Source organism: Sebastes fasciatus, chromosome 13 (assembly GCF_043250625.1).
Source record: "Sebastes fasciatus isolate fSebFas1 chromosome 13, fSebFas1.pri, whole genome shotgun sequence".
In the NCBI taxonomy this organism is placed as follows: Eukaryota; Metazoa; Chordata; class Actinopteri; order Perciformes; family Sebastidae; genus Sebastes; species Sebastes fasciatus.
The window spans coordinates 23,921,717-23,945,608 of NC_133807.1; the positions used below are offsets into that span (position 1 = coordinate 23,921,717).

Genomic DNA, 23,892 nt, shown 5'->3' on the forward strand with positions numbered 1-23,892 from the left:
ATACATGTAGGCCTGGAGCATTTTTCCACCACGCTAGCTCTGAGCGTAACATATTCATTCACCTTACATTGCACTCAGTACAGACTATGTTGCGCACAAATGACACACCTTATTACACGTTTTACCTTACGCATTATCGTATCATTCACACGCCTTTTCGTGCAACCGGGCAGGGTGATCCCATATTACTTTAGTGATCCCTTAAATTTTCATCTCGCACCATCATCGTGTCAAAATTTCAGTTTGGTGCTCAAATTTTGACATCCTAACACGCTAAACTAAAATGGTGAACATGGTAAACATTGCAGCTGCTAAACAGCCAGCGCTGGAAAGTAACTAAGTACATATACTCAAGTACTGTACTTAAGCACAATTTTGAGGTACTTGAGTATTTCCATTTTCTGCTACTTTATACTTCTACCCCACTACGGTTCAGATGCAAATATTGTACTTTCTACTCCACTATGTCTATTTGATAACTTCAGTTACGACGCAGATTCAGATTATTAACACAAAATATAATCAACAAACAAATGAAGAGGTATAGATTAAGATGTATATGGATGTATAGATTAAGATATGATAAGACTTAATTGATCCCAGGGGGGAAATTCACGCTACCCAGCAGTATATTAAGTAATTAGTCAACTAGCTTGACCGTAAACATTAAAGTGATGTACACATTAATGCATCAACATTTATCATCTAATAATGTAAAGTACATCCTGCATAATGGGTACTTTGCTGAATGCAGGAATTTGACTTGTAACAGAGTGTTTCTCCATTGTGGTATTGCTACTTCTACTAAAATACGTGCTTCTTCCACCACTGTAAACAGCTGCATGTTAGCATTGTCATTGTGTGAGCATGTTAGCATGCTGATGTCAGCATTTAGCTGAAAACACTACTGTACTTCAGCACAGCCTCACAGAGCTGCTGGCATGGCTGTAGACTTAATTTAGTTTCTTTCTCAGTTGTATTATCTTTTCTCACCGATGCTCCCTTTTCTCCAACACAGATCCTCTCCTCCCAACATATTTTGCTCCCACCTCCGACATGGACCTGTCTCCTCCCTCCTTCACCAATTACTTCCTCCCCGATGGCTCCGAGAGCCCGTTGCCAGGAGAGACGACCACGTCTAGCGCCGGCTCTCCGCGCTTCCTCGGCCACGGGCTCAACGAAAACCTCATCCCCATCTACTGCTCCATCCTGGCCGCCGTGGTGGTCGGCCTCGTGGCCTACATCGTTTTTAAGAGGTCAGTCGGTAGAAAATAACGAGATGAAAAGATGCCTTGTGGTTAAAGACATTAGCACCTCATCCACAATATAATGTAGGACAAAGAGAGTGATGGAGATAGTGGTCTGGTCGGGGGTGTTGGATAGAGTGGCAGATGTTGCCCCGGGCTATAGAATGTCAGTGAGGTGCCTGATGAAATATTCAGGCCCGTGATGGTCAAAGAGCTTTTAACCCACTTCTAGAGAATCACTCACATGTACCACAATGAGTGTTTCTAAACAAAACAATAAGGTCACAATGCTTAATGCATCACAGAGGTCACAAACACAAACACACATGCAAGCACTCACACAGACAGATACAAGCTCGGGCTGAAACGCGTCTGAAACAAGTAAACAAGCTCGTTAGTGGCATTGATTGTTTGAAAAGTGCCGACCAGGGTGAAACTCAAGTGCTAGATTTAACAGCAGTCATGCACACATCTGGCTCATAATCCTCATGTACTTGTCGTCATGCAGAAAAACAGACTATGTGAATCTCTCCAGCACCCAATATTTCATAAGTAAACACTTAAGCCTGGAGCACACAGCCCGCTTCATGCTCGCGTGACGGCAACGTCGCGTGTTGTTTTTTATTTCGGCGTCCATGTTAACAGGTTAGAGTGGACACACTGCCCGCATGAGACGCACGTCAGACGCGCGTCCGACGCGCGTCTATTTTATAGAATAGAAGGCTCGCCTATTTTACACGCGAGCCGCTTACCTCTCGGCTGCGTCTCCCAGCAGCAACAGACAGTGAAGGTGATCTATTGACAGTATATGAACATCATACCAGCAAGATTACTACAGTTTCCATGTCTAGACATCTGTAGAATATGTCACAGACAGTGAAAGTGATCTAGTGACTGTATATTAACTTCATACCAGCAAGACTTTACTTCAGTTTCGAGGTTTATCTGTAGAATATGTTACGGAGATGAAAAAAAAGTAAAGTTAAGTTAACTATAGACAGAATCCCTTCATTTGTTAACACGAGGCTTTTATACTGAAATATGAGCAGTCAGTGCTGTGGAACACGCAATCACTTTGGGGGCTGCAAAAATTTATAAAGTTTGGGGTTTGAATCAACACTTCCTGCTTTCATTTCGAAATAAAAGCCCTAAAGCGGGTTTTCTTTGCACAGAATTCCTTCATTTGTTAACACGAGGCTTTTATTCTGAAATATGTGCCGGACAGTGATGTGGAACAAGCAGAGAGCTGGAAAGCATCATAAATGAATACAGTACGGAGTTTTAATTGTGGATTATTACTATTATTTACTAATTACCACACGTTTCTGAACCTTTCTCTGTCTAAAATAAATATAAATTATATTTATCATGAAGTTAAATGGCCATTAAAAGGCAAACTCTATGTAGAAAGAAAGGGCTGACAGCAGCATCAGAAACACAGCTGACAGGTAGCCGACAGGCTCCCGAGACGCAGGTAACTCGCGTCTAGTGTGAACACCCTAGGTGGGCATGACGCGGCCACGACGTGACGCTGCCGTCAGGCGAGCCTGAAGCGGGCTGTGTGCCCCGAGCGTTAGAGGTGTTAACTGTAACACTCAATACCTCATGCATATTTCAAACATTGATTCACGAGTCATTCATCTTCTAAAGAGAAGCATCAGTAGAGAATTGTTAAGCTTTTTCATGACGTATTATGAGCATCTTATTACAGTTTTCTATTTGTAGGCAAATATGCTTGCTTTATGCAAATGTATGTAGGCTATATACTTATTATTGGAAATCAATTAACAACACAAAACAATGACAAATATTGTCCAGCAAGTTTGGAGCGTTATTGAGTAAAATCGCAAGTTGCGTTAAAGAAATGTTAAAGAAAAATGCTGTTTCCACTTATCAGTTATTGTTTTATAGCTCATAACTGCTGTGAAATCCAAATATAGAACTACAGACAGGATCACATGACTGTAACATATCGATCGGTTCGTTCTCCTCCTCTGACTTGCCACTTCTCCACAGGTGGAATAGCTGCAAGCAGAATAAGCAGGCAGCTAATAACCGCGCGGCTACAAATAACCAGATGGTGACGCCGGAGGGAGAGAAGCTGCACAGCGACAGCGGCATCTCGGTGGACAGTCAGAGTCTGCAGGAGCAGCAGCAGCAGCAGCAGCAGCAGGCCCAGGCTGAGGTCCAGGCTCAGCCTTCACACTCACGCACACAGGAACAGATAGGTACGCCTAAAACTACCTCTTTATCTTTCTGATTAACACAAGTATGTGAATATTTTCATGATGCAACCTGGGAATTAATTATGCCTGGGCAAGAATCCAATATTATTGTAGGGTGTCATGTTTGTGCAATTGTTGTGAAACAATAGATTTTTATTTTAGATGTTTGAGGAGTTTTGTGTGATGTAATGCTTAATGCAATACAATGCAATCAAATCATGTATACGTCACAAATTTGCCTCAAGGGGCTTTACAATCTACGGAGCATACAACACCCTCTGTCCTCAGATCCTCGATTCGAAGGAGGAAAAACTCCCCAAAAAAACCTTAATCATTGTATTTCACTTAAATTTTAGTATTTTTATATGAAATTCTTGCATACATTTGCTAAGATGTGATATACACTCAGTATCCTCTTTATTAGGTACATCTGTACAGTCTAATGCAATCCAGTAAAACTGTTCTGCCAGTCTACTTTTACGATGCCTACAATGTTAAATTTTTTGACACTACCATTAAATGATTTAGCCGGTGGGAAGAAGTGCCTTAAACTTGCATTCTTTCTAATAGCCAGCAGGGGGCGACTCCTCTGGTAGGCAAAAATAACCTTGTGATTGACAGGTCGCTACCACAGCTTTCACAGTGTGTTTTCTTTCAAAAAGTTAATTGCAACATTATGGTTGCCTAAAAATGTCTTATTCAGCATTCGGTTGTACTTAGCTCCACCCCCTTGTGTCACTTCTGGTTGCAAAAAAACAAGATGTGACGGCCAAAATGCCAAACTCAAGGCTTCAAAATGGCAATCCAAAAACCAATGGGCAACATCACGGTGAATACGTCCACTTCTTATATACAGTTCTTATGTACTTATTTCCAATAAAGTCACCAAAAACTGAACATCATGAGCTTCGTAAAGATAGATGTTATGGCGCGCTGTTGTACTGGATTGCATTAGATTGTACCGGTGTACCTAATAAAGAGTCCATTGAGTGTTTATTGATATTAGAAAAATATCCTAATCCATATTGTAATATGGATTTCAAGACTATTTTTTGTGTGTTTTCATACAAATGTCCAGCAACATGTGTCTTCACAGGAAACAACTTGGTTAGGTTTAGGCAACAAATCTATGTAGTTAGGTTTAGGAAAAGATCATAGTTTTTGTTAAAATAACTCAGGAAGTGGCTTAACTTAAGTACGGAAGTTACATAACAAATAAATCAACTTTATCTCACACGAGGTACGAACATCGGTTTCCTAGGCGAAAATCTGGTGTTTTTTGACCCATCCATCCACCCCGAACTCCTCCCTACACGGCGTTTGTCGCTCATTATACTTCCCCATTCACGATTACGTGGATTACATACTAATTGATCTTGTGGGATATATACAAATTACAGTGCATTACTTTTTGTAGGTATAGCTACGAACGGTGTATGAGACCAGCCTGGTTAAATATAGAACTTCTGAACAGACCAGGTGTTATTATTTTGGTTAAAGCGATTCCTGGCAAAAACCCACGACTTTATATTCACCACAGAAACTCTAACTTAACACAAGACGCTCATCCAAGTCTGAATACATTCCAGCTTCACACCTTGATATACTAGCTGTCATTATTGATTACATCAAGATACTCTGCAGAGATTTTTGCGGGTAGTGGTTTTCTAGCAGTGTGCAAGTCTTTTCTTCAGAGCAACACGTTTCTGGGGATAGAAATCAAAAACGATATATCACCTCGGAGCAGGACTAACACCTAGCCGCCAAGAGCAGCCAAATCTCACATGTATGATGTATTAAGACTGCAGGAATGTAGAGAATATGATTGAGGCACCTGTAGTAACATGAATGTGAGGCGAGTACTGAACATTGTTTTGGCTGTATGCCTCCTAATCACAAATGTTGAGACAGACCATCAATATGAGGCTGAAGAATTCAGTGCTGACAGGCGTTGAAACAGTTTCTATCTTAGTGTACAGCATTAAAAATGAGGAATTGTAATGTATAAGGCGGTAAGTAACTGCATATGTTTGATCTATATTTGCCGTTACTACTCTTACTACTCCTTTACACCTATATTTGTCTCTCTTTGACTCATGAAGTATTTTGGGTGTATGTCTGCGAGACAGACTTTGCCGCGTAGTCTTGCAAGCCAGACAAAACCTAAAAGGTTTTGTGAAATTAACTCAGTAGATCATGTCTGGCTTGGAGGGATAAAAACAACATTGTGCACTTTACTGATCTATTATAAAGCAATTTACCATGAGCTTAATTTACTTCCTTCAATGCAGTGCATTGGGAGAGAGAAACAGTTTTAGTTGTATTGCTTTTTACGGTCAATATGTATTTTGCACAATTTCCCAATCTCTCGTAATTAATCACATATTTGTATTTGAAGGATACCACAGGCTTTTTAAAAATATTTTTCTTATTGTTAAAAAATCCCATGAAAAGAGCAAAACCAACTACTAGGTAGGATGTAAATCTTAAAGGTTTACACCCTACCTAGTAGGTGTAAATCTTCCAAAATGGGTAACAAATATAACCTTTCATTTAAAAAAAGGCTAGGTATTTTCTTAAAACAGCTGACACTGCAATTTTTTATCAAACATTACTCAAATCAGAAGAAATAGTGCATTTGTTAGTGATATATACAGTATATGGGATTGATTCATAAACAACATTTTAATAGTTAACAGTGGAGGTCTATAGTAAAGAGGAATAAGTTATATCAGATTTCAGCTACAAAGCCAATACTTGTTATTCTGATTAGAGCTGCAACAATTAATCGTTAAATTAGTTGTCAACTATTAAATTAATCGCCGACTATTTTGATAATCGATTAATCGGTTTGCGTAATCTTTTAAGAAATAAAAAGTCGAAATTCTCTGATTCTGTCTATGACTGTTAACTGAATACCTTTGAGTTGTTGACAAAAAATGACATTTGAGGACGTCATCTTGGGTTTTGGGAAACACTGATCAACATTTTTACCATTTTCTGACATTTTATAGACACAAACAACTAATCGATTAATCAAGAAAATAATCAACAGATTAATAGACAATGAAAATAATTGTTAGTTGCAGCCCTAATTCTGATCAATTTATTGTTTTGGTCTTTTCATGGAATTTGTTGACAATAGAAAACAAAGAATATCATTAGCATCGCCCTTTAAACTGTAGCAACTTCAACAACAAGGGAAAAATTGGTGATTTATGCATCGATATTTGTATTTCAGATCTATCAGCATCACTTACACTAGGTACTAACACAAAAAAAGAGGCTATAGGTGCATTGTGGGGAATCTGCAAAGATACCAATAGAGGATAACCTTTAAACAGCTCGGAGAATAAAAGCAAGTGCTACGGGAACGAGATGTGACCTCAGAGCAGTCTACCTCCCTTCAAATAGCACTTACATTAAAGAGATGAAACCCTCTCTCCGCTCTCACTCGATCTATACGCATAAACCTGAGAGGCTTTTTACCTGAAGAAGAAGTCTCAAGTTTGGTCATGATCTTGTTATTCACTCAGTCATTCATGCTTCTCTCTCAGACTTCCCTTCTAAGGATCTCATATGTTTCCTTCCTAGTCTTATTGTGAATTATACTAAAGCCTAAAAAAATAGTTATACAGGGATAATGCGCTCTCGAGCCCAACAGCTGATAAATCCACATCACTGCGTCTCTTCTGGGATACCCATTACATTCTAATGAGGCTTGGGAAAAGCTCATTTTGTTTTGTGTTTTGTTTGAGTCCCTCTTTCCATTCTTCCACTCAACAAATGCAAAGCCTGCTGCACGTCCAAGAAAAGGAAGGAATTTCTTTTGGAGGAACGGCTCGGGATTGGATCATTGAGAAGATGACCGCCCCGTTAACCCCGTCGCCTCTCTAACTGATTGGCTCATTAGCAGGTGTTACGGGACGGGATCCAGGCCTGCTCTCGATGCCTTTCAAAATCTGATCCGGCGCCAGCGTTTAGCACGTGCTAATTGGCATTAGCACCGTCTGCGGAAGCCATTAAAAAGGCAGCAAATGCTCTCATGCTGGGGGCCGTTGGTCCTTTTCCACAACCAACTGGTTCTGTTAAAACCAGTGAGAGGGTGAGAATATGCACAATAAATCCACGATAATCGCAGGGGGGTTTCCTGCTTCCAGTGAACCATATTTTACAGCCAGCTAAAATAATGGGAACACCTCCAGTTAAAACAAGTCAAATAAGCCTTTAAAAAAAGAAATGGAGCAATGAAAATGTCTTGTGTTTTGAGTGACAACATTCAGAGAGGGTTTTCCCGGTATGAGTCACCGGTGAGGGGGTGAGAGCTCCTACATGAAGGGTGCTCGGCCTCATTTCGGTCTGCTCATCTCCATTAAAAAGAGCCGTCTATCTGCGCAGCACCCCTCCCTCCCTCCCTGACTGCTTCCCCCTCTGAATCGTGCATATTGAATGTGTTTAAAATTTAAACAAGACTCTAAGCCCTCACTCACATCGGCCGTCCGTGCATCCCTGTCCTGCATTTGACCTCATAGTCTATACAAAATGGAGTTAAGGCAAATGTCAGTCAAAAAGCCAATTGAAGGAGGGAAATTTTGATTTTGACAAAGAATGGGAACACATTTGGGTGTTAGCTTCAAAACTGACTGAACATCATACAGCTGCAGGTGTATAATCCTGAATATAAGTAACACAGATTGTTATTCACCAGAATAAAGAGTAAAATCAGTACTTTTGTTTTCATGTGAAAGCCGCAAGGAAATAACGATACAATGAAGCCTCACTGAAAACCCTGAGGGACGAGGGTCTTTATTACAGCACTACAATCAACAGTTATCGAGGGGCTGCACTTTAGTTTGTGATTCTGGACGAGAGCCTGAGGGACCTGCAGGAGCTCAACAGCACATTCTGTGTGTAACATTATCCAGCAGCAAGTTACAGTAATAATGTAGCTGAGTCAGGTTGCGAATTACTAATGCAATTTCAGTAATACAGGATAGATGACTCATAATTTCTCCCATATTTTGATAAAACTTAGGCATAGGCAATATCAGTTTCCCTTGTTTATTTAGAGGTGACGGAAATTGCCTCTAATGACACCTCTCCTTTTTGACCTGGGTGGAAGTGGCCTGCCGTGCCCACACCCATAGGCCTCAAGGGTCCCAAAGCCAGAGCTTAGTGACTCAGGAACTACACTAAGAACTAAAAAGCCCTTTTGCACATTTCTGTTTGCATTTCCACCGCATCTGAGGAACCGCGAAGATTAAAAAGTAGTGCGATAACAGATTGAAAAATGATGCCAGTGAAATTGAGACACGTTTTTTTGTGAGTCAAAAAGTCACAAGACTCCACCAAAAGTAGAGATGACCCAAATACGTTAATTTAGAATCTGCAGAGTCTGATCAAATATTTATTCTTATTCTATTTGAGATAATTTCCCCCCTCTACATAATACAGTTACATAGTGCAGACTTTAGGTAAAAGTAAATGTACATCAAATGAGTAAAGCAGGCTGTTCTCTTACACCGCTCGTAGCTATACCTACGAAAAGTAATGTACTGTAATTTGTATATATCCCACAAAATCGATTTGTATGTAATCCACGTAACTGTGAAACAGCTCGTATAAAGAGCGATAAACGCCACGCAGGAAGGAGGTCGGGGTGGAAATTTGGGTCAAAAAACACCAGACTTTCGCCCAGGAGGCCGGTTTTCGCACCCAATGTGAAACCAGAAGTCAACGTTGATTTGTCACGTTACTTCCGTACTTACGTTACGTCACTTCCGGTGTTATTTTAACCCAAACCACAATCTTTTCCAAAAACCTAACAAAGTAGTTTTGTTGCCTAAACCTAACTAAGCTGTTTCCTGTGAAGACGGAAGTCACGTGTTGCTGGACATTAGTAGGAAAACAAAAAATGAGGAATAACTTTTATTAAGTTATCATACAATCCGTTAATTAGCAATTTATTATATTTGGCAGTGAAGATGAGCAAATTAAATAAAATATAATTATAAGAAAATACATGTAGGCATTTGGGGATTAGATCAAAGATGATTGTTAATATTTGCTTGTTTACAGATTAAACAAATGTAACTCAAACCAGTGAGCACAGAGACAAAAACAAATGCGTAAATCTCTGGATTTAAATAAACAAAACTAACTTTGGCAGAACGTACTGGGTTCATGTGGCATCCCACCATTCATTGTCATTGTAGAAGCTAATTGAAAAAATAAGTTTTCAGGGCCTTTAAAGGCAGGGTCGGTAATCTTGAGAAACTAGATTTTAAAAATGACCCAACCAAAAAACCCAACTCTTTTCCAATGAAAGTAGCTAGCAGCACTTGCTTCAAAAAAGTCCCTAAATCTAGAGAGAAAGTCGCCAAGTCGGCATCACTGACAGCTCGTCCCTTCAGACCTTTGAACAACACTACCAACCCTACATTTCAGAGTTAACATTATCTTACACAATACCCCCGAAAAAAAAATGCAAAATGACGGCGAGTGAAGGGGTTGGTGCTCCGGTAGTAAGAGGAGGTGTCCGTGTGTTTGGGGGTTTAAATGGAAAAGTAATAAAATAAGTTATGCAATGAACCTCTGTCCACAGGGAGCGATAAGTAAAGTAACAAAACAAGTAATATGTTTTTCAAATTAGTAAAACAATCCCAATGTCTGTTAAGTTTTTCCCGGGAGTTCTTGTGATTACCAAGAAGCCATCTCAAACTCAATCCCAATCAGCAAATTTGAAAGCCTTTATCGTGGCTTAGGGTCCAATCAGGATTGTCTGAATGTGCTGATTAAAAAAAGAAAGAAGAAGAAGAAGTCTGTAACAAAGCTCTGCTGCGAGTTCACATTTCAGAGCGGATTGAACTGGTTCAGTGAAAGACAGCTTGTATTGATTCCTAGAATGAGGTTGAACTAGAAACATCGGGCAGCCATGTGGTCACTATCATCACAGCTGCCTCTAAAACAAGGTGCAATGAATGTTTCACTGAGGTAGAAGTACAGGTGCAAGCCACTGTGTGTTACGGATGGCTGTGCTCTGGCCAGCATCAATGTCTCTCTGCTCTTTTGTCACCGCTGATGCCTGTAGAGTGTCTGTTTAAACAGGAAGGAGGAGAGAGGAGTGCTATGGACTGTGGCCGTCACTGGACACAATCACTGTGGATAGAAACAGGGAGCAGAGAGGCAGCGTAAAGCAATCCAAGTGTGTTTTATAAGAGGACAATATGAGGAAAAAGATGGGTTTTTAGGAAGGGGAAAGGAATGAAAACAGAGGGAGGGTATGACGTTACGAGTCGACAAAAGAATCCCCCTCTTCTAAAGCTCTAAAATAAACCCTCTTGTACTACACTTCCCTGGCACAAGGATGCATTGATAAAGCCGAGAAAACACCCAGCGGACTCGGGGGTCCTCTCTGAAACGCCTCTGCATTCCTGAGGCGTTTCCATGGCGTCCCTCAATTGACAGCAGGTTAAGAGGTTTGTGGGAAAAGAGAGCATTTGTCTCCCATCCTCATCCGGCTAATGACTCCAGTTTAGCAGGATCAGATGAGTGAGTGACACCACAGAGCCCTCTGCAGGGAAATGTGGGACTATCAGGGAGCTTAGAGTTTTTCAATGCAGAAAGTATTTTGGTGGACAGGAAGTTATAATCTTTGTGAGCAGGGAATTCAATGAAAAACATCCAGAAACTAATCAAGGTGCCCTTAATCAAACGACTTCCCATTTACTAAGGAGGAACTTCTCAGTGGGAAAGAGAATATGCATAAATGTGTGATTAAGAAAAGGGTTCATGCACAGAAATATAATGAGAGTCTTTAAAATCAACAGGATGACCATGATGGTCAGAGCGGCGGCCATAACTGTGACCGTTGTAGCCAGGCCGTTCTCATTCCCAGGGCGTCATATACTGACGCTTTGTCAACGCTGTCGGCGCTCAATACCGGAAGGTACGAGATGCACTGGGTTTTCCATTAACTACAATGTTAACCCATCTGCGGTAACAGTAAACGCTCAAGAAAAGTGCCGCGGTGACGTAGTTTAAAGAGCAAAATCGACACACAGGGCAGGTGGGAGGGGAGGTGGATGGGTCCAACAAACACAGGGCTTTCATCTAGAAAACCGCTGTTCCTGTCCCGTGCATTAGGTTTCACTTTCACGTTACAATCTGTTCGTTTGTGTCAAGTCACATTTTGTACAAAAGTAGTAGTTTTAAGCCCAACCATGTTGTTTTTTCCTAAACCTAAGCAAGTATTTTTGTTTAATTCACAACATTAAGCATGGGTTTACTTGCCACTAAAAGTGATGCCGAGGGGTCTGACAAAGCGTCAGTATGTGACAAGTTGGGATGATAAATGTTTTGTTGTAGCGGGCTAACTTCTGTATAAAGTGACTTGCATCAAGTCGCGGACTCACTGAGGTGAGGATTTGTAGTAACGACCAAACAAGCAGTGGAGTAGTACGAATCACGGAGAGGCCTCTGTTGCCTTCCTCAAGAGAGGAATAGAGGACTGCTGGATTTAATTGCTTCATATTGCTATCGGTAGGTTTGCAGCATATTTGTTTGCATACCAAAACAAAGCAGCAGAAACACAACAACAAAAGAGAAGAAGCAAGTTGTGCAGGGGAGATATAAAAAAAAAACCTCAGGGCTTATAGGAGGAATCTCACCTCAGTAAGCATTATAAGCAAATACAAAAGCCATATAATCAACTAAAGTAAACAAACAAGCAGCCGTAAGTCATCAAATTCTATAAAAACCCTTTACTGATGTGACCATGACTACCAACAATCACAATTTTCTTTTAACTACTCAAATGACCATGGCAAACAGTTTGACGCCCGTTCTACTCTTGTTCTATTTTTATGGGGTTCATGTAAAAAAAAAAAAAGAACCACCGCTGATTTTAATATCACCAGACATCACCTGTGTCCTCTTCCAGAGCCTGACATATCTCTTTTTACCTTCTCTCTGCAGTGGTGAGGGTGGATGGCGGCCCCCAGCCTGACACGCCTCCCCCTGAAGTCTGAGGAAGAGGAGGAGGAGCTGAAGACGGGGAGAGGAGAGTGGAGACTTGAACCGTGGACCAAAAAGAAAGCAGGGGGAGGGGAGGGAGAGCACATGGGAATGTAAAACTGACTCTGATTCATATCTGAAGTGGCCACAGAGCAAAGACTTGACTTGTATGGACCTCCCAGCACCTTTGGGCCACAGGCTGACTCTTCATCCCTGCATATAGTGTGCAACTCTATCAATCAGTGTGTGCCTGGACACGACCTCTACGGCAATATCAACCGCGATCTGTACCAACGTCACTGCAGATGCATAATCATAGATATACGCCAGAGCATCTCGTATTAACGGACTACTCCAGTATCTAATATTGACATAATTCTCACTAACTGCCAACTTAAGACTCCTCAGCCCCTTTAAGCTTCACATGTCCCCCTTAATTCCACAATCACTAGCCATGAAACATTATGTGCCTGAAAGGTAAATAGGCAGAAAGGTTCTCCGTTATCTCCTCTTTCTTTTCCTTGTGCATCAAAGAGACCTTCTTCCTCAGAGACCGGCCTTTTCCCTCTCACATCTTCCTCTGTGGCGTCCCCCTCTCAGATTATCCTCTGTCTCTCTCCATAGGATTCGCTCTATTAGACCCCCGCCGTCATCTGCGATACAGAAAGCAGCGGGGGAAGCCGTGAGTCACTCCTCAACTTCTTCTGAAGTTCCTTGTTCTTTTATCATTTAACCATAGACGCGTTTCATTGCATGTTGTATTGTAAAACATGTGCGTCACTGTTTGAGATTGGCTGCACCGACTGATACAAGAAGTGACTCATATTTGGGAAGAAAGGTCAATTGCTGTGCAGCCAGCTCGGTAATCAACTATTTTTCCTTGGCGATATGCTTCTTCCTGCACTCGACACAGACCCCCTTCTCAGCGCCTCCAGGAATTGTGTTTCAGTAATTTCATGCTTTTCATAATGTAACACACCCCCAATGTTTGTGTCATATTTGTGGTGCATTACTTTCATTCCGTGGCTTGAGTTACGCGGCTGATTCAGCAGGGTGCCTCCGCGGTCCTGGATGTGCAACATGAGAGAAACATCTCTGGACTGTGGAGCTCTGCTGAGTCACTGCGACGATGTCTAATGACGTCATCGGTGACCCAGTATATGGAGCTGCTCGTTAAACAGATGCTTAAATGAATTTGGTACTGAAAAAAAATTTGCAAAAAGGAATCTGTCATTCTTTACGCTTACTGAGAGGAAAATTGGAACACCCCTCAGAGGCAAGCTCCTTTCACTATCCTCATCTCACATTCACCACCACCCTCTACACACTCTTACAGTCTTGCGTACAGCTCTGTCTGCGTGATAGAGCCTGATAAACAGTGCTGAGGCGCTAATGCATCGGCGGCAGCGGCGGCGCTCACGTCAACACGAGGCCCATTAGAGAGACGTCCCGACAGGCAGGTAGTAATTACCTCAGGGTTTCAGCTTCATTTACCCTCTGCTCGGCTCGACTCAGCCACTTCTCATCGGGGGTTAAGGCTGCGGACAACCAAGGGGCGACGCGGCCCTCTTTGAAGCCTCAGCGTGACATTACAGATCCCTTATCCAAGTCCGAGGCCGCTGACATTTACTATATCGCCATGGTGATATAAAAGCACTTAGTTGAAAGGCAGGGTGGCACCTTTTATCACACAGGACCACTTTTATGCTGCCTGCCTCGTGCTGCTTGCAGTAACTGTAAAAGCAGATAGATATCTTGTTAAAGAAGTATACTGTAGCTGAGTTTGACTGCACTGCTTTAGCGTTCATTCCTACAGGGGCACGTACTTTCTCAGGGTCCCTCTTGTTGTGGCGTGACTTTAAGATTATCCAGAGATCTGTAGAGGATTTCTGTAAACAACCTGTAGATGTATGATAGAGTAGGTAGGTAGGCAGGTACAGATATAAAGCAGCTGTTACGTTGAAACAAGAACAAATGAAGAAAGATACGGGTTGATATGCTAATTAGCTGATCCCAACATGATTCAGACGTTGAAGAATTCAAAGAAATAGTTTGACATTTTGGCAAATTATTCACTTTCTTGCCGAGACTTAGATGAGAAAATTGATAACACTTGTGTACAGTAAATATAAAGCTACCGCTAGCAGTTGGCTTAGCTTAATTTAGCATAAAGACTGGAAACAGGGGGAAAAAGCTTTAGACAGAGCCTCTGTCTAAAGCTAACAAAGTCCACCTACCAGCACCTTGAAAGCTCACTAATTAACACGTTACATCTAGTTTGTTTTAGGGATGTCACGATACCAGAAATGTAGTAGTCGATACCAATACCAGTGAAATTCAATGATTCTTGATTACCAATTTGATACCACAGTAAAAAAACAAAAGTAAAACAATAAGTCCAATGTACTTCAACATCCACTCCCTTATTACTGTTTGCATACTGGTTTTTGTTAGGAAGTTAAACAGGTCATAATTCCCTCTCTATTATCTATCTTATATTACTGTGAAAACATCTTTCAAGATTACATTTGAACACATCATAACGTTATAATTTACCTTCGCCCAATACTCATTTTTACTGATTAGAGCCTGGATGCATCATAATGTAAATCAAATGGCACGTCCTGTGTTGAAATAGGCAGAACGAGAGCTAGTTAACGTTAGCGGTTAGCAGCACTGTCTAACAGTGATTTCAACACAGATTTGTTGTTTGCAAATTAGCATTATCAGGGGAAAAACAGGGTGTGTCCCAAACACGTTTTCTACCGTCCCCGAGACGCTGGGACGCCGTTAGTCTCGAGCCTTGACAGCAGCTACGGTGCTGTAGAAAAATGAGTACCGTCACGTTTTCAGAATTTTGGCACCGACTTGGTACCAAAGTATCGGTTCTCGTGACATCCCCAGTTTGTTTAATACAAAACATGACACGTTGGGATTTTACAGTCTGGTTATGTGCTGGACTATAATCCCTTAGACACAGTATTGATCTTCTCATGTAACTCTGGCAAAGAAAGCGAATACGTGCACAATCTATTACCTTAAAGGAGAGATATGACGTGTTTACTTGTCAGCAGAGCTTGGAGAGTTTAGTGAGCAATAGACAGATAAGAAATGTCAGGAAGACGGAGAAAGTGACTCATTATATCCTGCTGCATGGATCGGTCACATGGTCACCAACATCTCAAGACAATTAAACTTTGTGGTCCCTTCACTTGTGATTCATCCTGTATCACTGCAGCGTTGTGAATGGAAACAAATGAAACGCTGCTGTTCTGTTGCTCACAGCTCCTCAGATGATGTGGGCATGCGTGTGACCATACACACACACACACAGAGCGACAGTGTATGATTCACTCCTCAACTGAGGGAGCCGGTGTGATTCATCCTGATCCTCGCTGTGGCGGTGACATCAAAGCGCTACAGTACGAGTGACCAGAGTGTTGATTTAAAGAAACGAAACTCCTCGACTCGGTCTCCCCACAAGGCGAAACCAACCCTCGAGCAGCGCACTTATTCTCTTTCTCCTGCAGCTTGTGAAGTGAGACACACAACGTAAGAATGTACAACCTGAATATAAACAGAAATATGCAAGAAACACATTCAAGGATAAGGTTTAAGTTGGCCCTCATTCTGTTACTGTAAAGTTGTCTTTACGTTTTCCTGTTGATTTATATTATGAATAGTATTACAATTTTTGGAGTCTGTATTTTTTCTAACTGATATGTTATTTTGTAGCACTTATTAGATGTAATATGAATGCACTCAAAGAGTGTACCACAGTTCAAGTGCCTGTGTACAGTGTCAGGTGTCTTTAAGTTCAGAAGTTTGACTATATATTTTTTTGCAGTTTTTCCACTTATGATTTTATGTGCACTTCTAATGAAAGTTTTTAGTAAACAGAAGTCAGACGAACTTTGGAGACTCAAGCAAACTGTATAACCCTGGCACTAATATAGAGAGACTTACAGAACACATAGGTTGCCAATGAAGACATACTGTATGTTAACATGCTATAAATACTGGCAACTAATATGGTAATGTAGCATTACAAAAACATACACATGTCACCTGAGATGTCTACTCTAAAACTCACATATGCTATTAGTCAATAGAAATCAGCTCTACTGTGCAGAGGTTTTGCATGTGCGGTAAGTTTCATCATGTACCTCCATTTCAGAGGCGAGGAGACATGTAATCTGCCCTAACATGAAATCTACGGGGAGGTTCACTGTGATTCTCTGTGACATCGTTACAAACTTGATACAGATGGATCTTCAGGACCTGCTCCCGAAAAAGCTGAATGTCACCTGTACTTACCTACTAATGTAAAATGCATTGTGTAAATGTGAATTTCTTAGAGTTGATACAAGATACAGAAATACACTATAAAATGTAAAAAAAACAAAAATGTGTGCAGATGAAATGAGCATCTATAATACAATAAACAGAGATGTCATTGCATTATGTGTCCAGTTTGTCTTTGTAGCTAAACTAAGACCCCCTTTACACCTGGATTTAAAATGCATTTTGGGTTATTATTATTATTATTATTATTATTATTATACAGCATTGCAGCAGCTATTCTTCCTGGGGTGCACAAACACACTTACAATGTGACATTGCAAGAATAAACAGGACAAGACAAAAACACACACATAATAATATAACATAACATTACAGAATAAAACAGCACAAGACTGAAACACAGACTCAGACAAGACACGCTCCAAAAAGTTGAAAATTTGAAATAGTCCGTTACACTCCATTGTCCTGCAGTTATTGCAAATCATATCATACATCCTTCAAGAAGTAAGTAGCCTTCATGAAAAATAGCCTTTTTCACCACAGAGTTCCCGGTCCATTGACTCAGACCGCCCCTTCACATCCACCAGACCAGTTAACATGATCCAACTCACAGTATATATCATATACACACAATTTGTTCTAAACTCAGCCAAGACTAACATGTTTCACTGTCTCATATTAAAAGATTCAGATCGAGCGATCGGATCTCAATCAGATCTCGATGTGGACACTGGAGACACATATTGATACCAGGTGTAACTGTAATCAGGTTAAATCATATGTAGATACAATCTGGATACGAAACGCATTTTAATGCAAACATGCACAGAGAAATATGATGTTAAGTGTTAAAGGAGTAGTTTGACATTTCGGGAAATATTCGCTTCTTTGCTGAGCGTTAGATGAGAAGATCGATACTCTCATGTCTGTTGATTAAATATGAAGCAACAGCCAGCGGACGATTATCTTAGCTTAGCATTAAGACTGTAATCAGGGAACAGCTAGCCTGGTCTACAAGCACCTCTAAAGTTCACTAATTAACACATTAAATCTCATTTTAAATCCCTGAAAACAACAACAATGAGTTATTTTTAAACTAAACTAGATGACCTTTGGAGACTTTCAAGTATTTATGCTAAGCTAAGCTAACCAGCTACTGGAGGTTGCTTCATATTAACTGTACAACATGGAAGAGGTATCGATCTTCTCTTTTATGTCTTCGCAAGAAACCGTTTAGGCATATTTCCCAAAATGTCAGACTATTCCTTCAATTCAATATTGGGTTTAGATACATGAAGACATAAGAGGGTTTGAAAAAACCTCAGTGAGATCGTACTATGATAGAGAAACATTTTAAATTATTTCAATTATTCCCACGAGTTGACTGTATAGACCTCAAAATATGTGGAGGAAATGTCCACAATATGTTACACAGACTTTATGTTAAGCTATAGAAATGCACTTTTAGTATTCCCCCCCCCCCCCGCCCCCCCCCCCCCCTTTTTACCAAACACCCAAAAGCATTTGTGAAAATTACCTCGAGCAAATGAAAATAAAATGCTGAAACCAGAAAGTATGGCGTGGCAGACCGAAAGCCAAACCACAGTCAAAAGCAGGACCATATGTGTGGGTCCATATTGGACGCAGAGTGTGGTTCCCTGCAGTCTTATCACCACTTTAACATTCGGAGGTCCAACAGAGTTTTTATTCCTGCTACGTGTCAGAGATGAATCCTCAGCGATAAGGTCCTCTACAGAGACGTAAAGAACATAAGAGGAAGGAAGTCACCAAATGCAGCACAAATGTCTGTAGTTACTGCAGTTTTGGGGGGAAAAACACTACAGTTTTAACAATAGTACTTCAATTTTTACTTCACTGATTTTGTAGACAAGTTGGTCTTGAAAAACAAAACAAAATCAGCAGTGTGAAATGTTTTTGTGCAGTTTTTTTTTCCCATCCTTGACTGGTTTCTATATGAGGGCCTGAAAGCAGCGAGCCACACTGAGATGGGGGTGACAGATAGACTGCAGAATTTTAATTTGATCAGCAGGGAGCACTTATATGGAGACACTAATCAAACTACGTTTCTCCCTCTGTCAAGATTAATCAAGACTGCAAGTCAGCTGAAATGACAGAGAAAAAAAAAAGAAGTCTTAGATAGATAAAAGGAAACAGACATGCTCATTGTAGGACAAGCAAAGGCGCATTAAAATATGCTCGGGGCGATAAAACTCAAACACGACTCAACTCATGAAGAAACGTCATCATCAGCTATAAGATGATGAATGTCTGTGCTGCTGTTGTGGCATTTTATTATCAATTTAAAATCAATAAATTATTGCTGAATTCAGTCTAAGACACTCGCAGAGTTACATGAATTACATGAGTTACAGCCTCCAGCAGTTACAGCCTCCAGCAGCACCTGCTGCACTGAAAACGACACGGTGCAACATCGCGTCTGATTGTTTTACAGCTCAAAGAAGAAGATGAAAACATGTATTTACAGTGTGAAATACTCAGATTTTAATGGTAGCTCTTAAAAGTTCATAGAGGACCACAGCTGTATTCGGCTTACATCAAAGCAAAGAAAGAGGCTGTCCTCTCTATAAAAACGACATCATTGGTCATTGTTGAAAAGCCTGAAATCACAATGTTTACATTCGCATGATGAAACTCTTTTCTGGTTGTGCAAAGACGGAAGAAGCATGAGAACACTGCAGAACCTTTTAGGGGTGGATGGACGGATTAACAAAGTGCCTGACTTTGACATGTGCGACTGCTGTTCACATCCGGTCTCAAATTAAGAGACATGGCGCAAGTCTTCTCGCACTTTATTTGGGTCGTGTCTAGAAGGTAACCCACAAATTGGGAAACTTGCGAGAGGGTTAAGGTTAGGCTTCAACCTTGAATAGTTGAGGTTAAGTTTTGACCTTAAATAGTTAAGGTTAGGGATTGACCTCAAATAGTTAAGGTTAGGTATTGACCTTGAATAGTTAAGGTTAGGCTTTGACCTCGAATAGTTATGGTTAGGATAGGTCGTCGGGCAGCGAGACTCATGAGAGTTTTAGCAAGATTTTGCAGATTTCAGATAAGATTTTACAATTTGCAGGTTATCTTCTAGACATGACCCTTTATTTGCCAAAAGTGTTCAGCTATCTTGCCTTCATCATGCCATTCTCTGGAGCAAGCTACAAGCTTTTCATTTGCCTACATGCCATATTTCCTATTCAAAAGACAGAGTTTTGGTGAAGTATTCCTTCGAGACCCAACTTTATTCCGGTTGCAATATTACAACAGCATATTATCAACTTCATGTCCTTGCCCTACAATATCTGAATGAGTATTGGCTGTTATTAGTTCTTATACTTCCTTTTACTCTTGAAAATAACTGAAGTGACAACAGGGAGGAGGGGAAAACAGTTATGTACCCTCAGACAGGAAGCACCAGGATTTATGGGAAATGTGGCTCTCATTTTTAAAACATAAAACAGTACATGTCGCACCTCTAACTCAGAGTTCCCGAGCCCAATCAGAGCCCGTCGAAGTGAAATTAAAATGCTAAAACACTGACACACATCTGTACCGACACATCTTGGACTGCGGCTTCAGTCACTCAATCTACATCTGCACACAATGTGAGCTGGCGTCCTGAGGGAGGATATTTTTAGGGAAATGGCGTCCTTCCACGCTGTGGAGGAAGGAGTGTTTTTCAATGTTCTCCAAATGGTTGAACTCTTTACTCTGATGTCGAAACACCTGACAAATAAATATACAAGACATCGGGGAATAAAACACTGCACGCATACACAGAACAAACTGGAAACACGGGGCCATTTCTACCACGATCTCTAGTATGTTTTAGTGTTTTCATACAGGTCTCTACAGGGTGAGAAATCAGTGTGGGAGAGCTGGCTGCAGGCTTGGATACAGCACAGCAGCAGTTAACACTTAAGCAAATCAACCAATCCAGTCCTTGCCTCTTCCATTTGCCTGCATCCCACGTAGGAACAAGGGGACCACCCTGTCCCAACTCGCTTAGTTTTATGTATAAAGACAAAGGAACGAGAGTCAGAAAAGATAGAACTGTAGCTGGAAAATAAGACCCGAGAGTGATGGCGGCCAGCTGTGGGAACCTCATCCTGTAACACCTCACACTCTGGTGGATATAACCCGACCCACCAAGTCAAACACGCCCAACCACAAACCCTCATCAGTCGGCGTTATTCTAATTTATCACGTTGCACTTGTTGCTGTGGGACTTTTGAGGCACGTCAGCTGGAAATAAAGTTAACAAGAAGAGAGTGTTTTGTCTCCGTCTAGAAATAAGAGCCTCTAGGTATCACACCGTACCACATATAACTCATATAGGGCTGTACGAATGCATAAATCAAATCCATATGTATACAGACCCCTTCTTCTATTTACACCTTTACAATAGAAAAGGTAAACATATAGTCGGCTTCACTGTATAAATCATGTTCTTTTAATCAACAAGACGAATGAAAAATTTTGCCTTAGTTAAATTATACGTATTTGTTTAACTCTCTATTTTTAGATTCACTACAATAACTCAAATATGGTTCTGTTCAGCGATGGATTTTCATGCATGGATCTGGTTTGCTTATTTCCTGCTCTGCTATAAACTGGTGTAGACAACATAGTTGACTAATGAAACGTTCGAGTGAGACTCAGTGGGATTCAGTTTGCCCACATCCATTACTTGACTGTCGCCTCGTATCAAGATAGAGATGAATAATTTCAGGGCAGGGTTAGACTTTCTTTTCTCAGTTCCACAGAGAGAGAAACATGAAATATGGGTCTGTAATGTATGCACCCTCCACTTTATGCCGAGAACAATTATTATTATTATTTTATTTAAATGTAGTACAATACCATTGTTGCACAGTAAACAAGGCAGGAAGGGACACAGAAAGCACAGCATTTCAATGGGAAATAAAAAGAAATGACTCACATTTGAAGAAAATACAGTGGAGGTAGATTATGTGAGAAATAACAACAAGCATAATTTGCAGCAAAGGGTACCAATATAGACAGCAGCACTTTTGAATGAATTGAACAAATTTGCATTTCAAAAGAGTACATGCTATTGCTCTTTTTATGTTTGTTTGCTTTTGGCCACACAATGGGTACAACGAATGTTATCAACAGGAGAATTATGCAATGACTTTCAGTGTAACAATCTATTTTACCATATTGAAAGAAATAATTATATTAGACAGTGCGGCTGTGGCTCAGGAGATAGACCAGGGTGTTCATTAATTACAGGGTATCGCAATGTCCTTGCACAAGACACTGAACCCAAAATTTCTCCCGAACTCAGTCCCAAACCCAGCTGATACCGACACATTTGAGACGTGAAGCAGGCCAATTACTGACTCTTAGCTCGCATGCTACATTTCCCTCTTCCCACTGGGTGGGGCTGCACGATTTAAACAAAATATCTAATTGCGATATGATTTGCGATATTAGAGTATGATCATTTTTACATAATTTTTCATTGAAAGACATTAAACTATAAAATGATAATGGTGTGATTTTTGCAAGGATCTGTACCAAACAAAGATGTTTTCCTAAACCTGTAGAATATGATGTGTAGGCCAGGACATCTATGCGGCATCCCAATATGTAATTTAAAATGGTATTTTGACACACATTTTACCTTTAACAATATTGCGATTTCCTCCTCATCCTGTGATTTGAAAATTGCAGCAGGCCGTATTGCGATTTCGATAACATTTTTATTAATTGTGCAGCCGTACCACTGGGCATCGCGTATCGACTTGCAACCATAGACTGCATATAAGAAGTGGATGTAGCCACGCCCTAAAGCATCCCCTGCTTTATGGTCTATTTGACTCTGTATGGGACCATAATTTACTAAATGAACATCATGCTGTATTGAAGAAGACTTGAAACTAGCGATTGAGACCATAAACTCATGTTTACAATGTTTACTGAGGTAATAAATCAAGTGAGAAGTAGGCTCATTTTCTCATAGACTTCTATACAATCAAACTTCTTTTTGCAACCAGAGGAGTCGCCCCCTGCTGGCTATTAGAAAGAATGCAAGTTTAAGGCACTTCAGCATTGGCTTCATTTTTCAGACCCCGGAGGTTGCCCACTGATGTCATTTGTGAACGATAGGGAAACCGTAAAACGATTTCTTCGCTAAGGTAGGTACAATCCATTTACTATTTATGCAGATGAATATCAAACCAAATAACTCAAATGCTTCTGAAGGGGTCTAAAAATCTGCCCCAAACCCAGCTGATACTGACACATTTGAGATGTGAAGCAAGTCCATCACTGACTCTAAGCTCAGCTACGTTTCATCGCTTTCCCTCTTCCCACTGGGCATTGTGTATCTGCAACACATGATACACATGGACACAGATAACTGGAAACATCAGAGACTGAATGAAGGAAATTTCTCAATAAATTACATTGAGAAATAGGAACCGAACCCGACCTGTGCCTCAAGCTTTATGCAACAAACAGGCAGAACTTGCTTTGACTCGTCTTACTTGATTTTTTAATACTGGATTTACTACATTAGTGTTAGTCTGATTATATTAATCCTATTGTTGGATTACAATCGCATTTTGTAATATTATTTACTGCTACATCATTGTGTTCATTGTTTTCCTTTGAGACAGTTTGGGCTGGGAACCATTGCTGTTGTGAGCCTGTAAAGCTCATTGAGACACTGTATATAACGCTGAGAAATACCAAATAAACTAGAGTTGACATGCTGTATACACGCAACAGATGATGCAACCACCCTATAACTCTGTCTTTGTTAAGGAGTAGCATTCATACAAACCACAATAACAGCGCTACGCCATATATTTATCTGTGACACCCACGGGTGGCAAAATGAAACATGAAACCACTTATTGTCAACAATAAATTCCGTACATAATCTTTTTTTCCCTCTAGCTTCTCTCACCTGGTTTTATGTACTCAGAATTTACTTTTAATAGAAAGCAGACAGAACACACACACACACACACACACACACACACACACACACACACACACACACACACACACACACACACACACACACACACACACAC

The 23,892-nt window shown here is 40.6% G+C and overlaps 1 protein-coding gene across 1 annotated transcript in view; it reads left to right on the plus strand.

Moving 5' to 3' along the window:
- ngfra (nerve growth factor receptor a (TNFR superfamily, member 16)) overlaps positions 1–16,948 on the plus strand; it is a 37,836-nt gene extending 20,888 nt beyond the window's left edge. Inside the window, exons 4-6 of the mRNA XM_074656320.1 lie at positions 1,019–1,256; positions 3,264–3,475; positions 12,449–16,948. Of these exons, the coding sequence (XP_074512421.1) occupies positions 1,019–1,256; positions 3,264–3,475; positions 12,449–12,501 (503 nt within the window). The 3' untranslated portion in view covers positions 12,502–16,948. The remainder of the gene's footprint in view (positions 1–1,018; positions 1,257–3,263; positions 3,476–12,448) is intronic.
- Positions 16,949–23,892: the final 6,944 nt, after the last annotated feature.